We start from the raw sequence: 2,500 nt of genomic DNA on the forward strand, positions 1-2,500 counted from the left end.
CCTGGTAAAGCATGATGGGAAACTGCTTCATGGAAAATGGTGAATACTGACCAAAGAGTGATGTGACAACTTCTTCATGAGTCTATCAAGAAAAAAATGTAAGAAGCAAGAATAAAAACAAAAATGTCACATAAAAAAAGAAGTCTGTTTAATGTAGCAAACAAATGCAAAAGAATCTGTTCATCTTTAATAATGGAATCATTGCTGATCTTTACATTCAAGACACAAGATCTTAATTCTATTGGACCAGTGATGCAGGAGGGAGATAACTTCTTTTCCACATCACTGAATCTTCAATAGTTGAAGTCCACTTTTAGTCTCTCAAAGTAAAGGAATTTCATGGTACATTTAATATTCTTGTTTTGTTAAAGCGGCAAGCTGGCAAAACCGTTAGCATGCCAGGCAAAATGCTTAGCAGTATTTTGTCTGTCTTTAAGTTCCAAGTTCAAATTCCGCCGAGGTCGACTTTGCCTTTCATTCTTTCGGGGTCAAAATCTAATCAACTGCCCCTACTCCCAAAACATTTCGGGCCTTGTGCCTAGAATAGAAAAGAATATGTTTTGTTTTGTTGTTTAACACCTGGTCAGATGTGATGAAGTAGATCTATGGACAAAAGCATTCCATCCACGACCACTCCCTGTATTTCTTTAAGAATATGGAGTAGTACGACTGCAACTACATTAATGTGCACCTGCCTCGTTTAAGATGATTAGGGTGCAATGTGCAGGAGATTAGGCTGCTATTTGCAAAAGTCAAGTAACCACATAGGGGCTCCCTTACTGAGTCATATAACATCCTAGTCATCCGATTGGAGGTCATCCGGTACACAATGGGTGATAGTGAAGGTGCGTGGCTTAGTGGTTAAGGTACACGGCACACAAGCGTAATGTCATGAGTTCAATTCCTGGCAGTGCCTTGTATCCTTGAACAAGACACTTTATTTCATATTGCTCTAATCCACTCAGCTGACAAAATGTGTCGTATCTCTAGTTGAAAGGATTGGCTTTGTTACATCGTGTAACATGTTGAATCATCACCACCACCACCACCATCATCATCATCATTCTCCTCCTCCCCCTCCTCTTCCTCCTTTAACGTCCATTTTTCGTGCTGGCGTGGATGGGTTGGACTGAATCTCCCCGAGAACTACGTTAAGGGTACCTGTGTCAGTGGAGTACTCAGTCACTTTCATGTTAACTTCACGAGCAGGCTGTTCCATTGGTCGGACCAACTGGAACACTCGTCATCGTGGTGGTGGTGGTGGTAGTAGTAGTAGTAGTAGTTTAGTGCTGATAAATATATCTATCGTTGATCTACATCAGTTACTGATATATATACAAGGGGGTGGATGCTGAAAAGATCTTGGCTTTGGGTAAAAAGAAAATTCAGGAAGATCAGTTAATTATGATTTTATTCCATAAATTTCCCCTCTCAGATTCACACACAATTATTGCAGCAAATCCTTCAGTTTTTCTAAGCCCTGTAAAAGAACTTGGAAATTTGGGCTTCCAGCCAGGCCTTTCACGATACCCTTCAAGCCATGAAATTTTTACTCACAAAATATTAGTCAAGTCAATCTGAGGCCAGAGAAGAAGAAATTTACTTGCTTAAAACACTGTGTCCTAGAATTGAACCTGGAACCATATGGTTGCGAAGCTAAGTTTTTAACCATACCACCATAACTGACACTAACGATATACTGGATATAGACTTCCAGGGAGCAGTTGAGGATTATGCTCTCATCACCCTCATATAGATTATTTCAGCCATCAAAACATCTGAATGATCCTCACCATCATTTAACACCCATATTGGCATGGATTGGACAGTTCAACCGGATCCAATGGGCCCAAGGACTGCATTATGACCCATTGCCTGCAGTGGCATGGGTTCTATGGCTGGATGCCTTTCCTAATGCCAACCACTTTTTAGAGTGTATTGGGTGTCTTATTTTCTGTGTCACCAACACTACTCTTTTACTTGTTTCAGTCATGTGACTGTGGGCATGCTGGAGCACCGCCTTTAGTCGAGCAGATCGACCCCAGGACTTATTCTTTGTAAGCCTAGTACTTATTCTTTTGGTCTCTTTTGCTGAACCGCTAGGTTACAGTGACGTAAACACACCAGCATCGGTTGTCAAGCGATGTTGGGGTGACAAACACAGACACACAAACACACACTCACATATATATATATATATATATATATATATATATATATATATATATACATATATACAATGGGCTTTTTTCAGTTTCCGTCCGTCAACCAAATCCACTCACAAGGCTTTGGTTGGCCTGAAGCTATAGTAGAAGACACTTGCTCAAGGTGCCACGCAGTGGGACTGAACCCGGAACCATGTTGTTTGTAAGCAAGCAACTTACCACACAGCCACTCCTACGCCTAGTGAGGTTACTATGAAGATTGCAGGACCACAAGCTCAGCAGAAGGGTCAGTTTTATGTTAGAGAATAAGGGATTAAAGCATGAGGAAACCAAGG

At 41.0% G+C, this 2,500-nt stretch overlaps 1 protein-coding gene across 1 annotated transcript in view; it reads right to left on the reverse strand.

Annotated features, from left to right (window-relative positions):
• Positions 1–2,500, reverse strand: part of LOC115214004 (probable proline--tRNA ligase, mitochondrial) — a 45,021-nt gene that overhangs the window by 17,915 nt on the left and 24,606 nt on the right. Inside the window, exon 4 of the mRNA XM_029783018.2 lies at positions 2–82. Within this exon, the coding sequence (XP_029638878.1) occupies positions 2–82 (81 nt within the window). The remainder of the gene's footprint in view (position 1; positions 83–2,500) is intronic.

Source organism: Octopus sinensis, linkage group LG7 (genome assembly GCF_006345805.1).
Source record: "Octopus sinensis linkage group LG7, ASM634580v1, whole genome shotgun sequence".
Taxonomy (NCBI): Eukaryota; Metazoa; Mollusca; class Cephalopoda; order Octopoda; family Octopodidae; genus Octopus; species Octopus sinensis.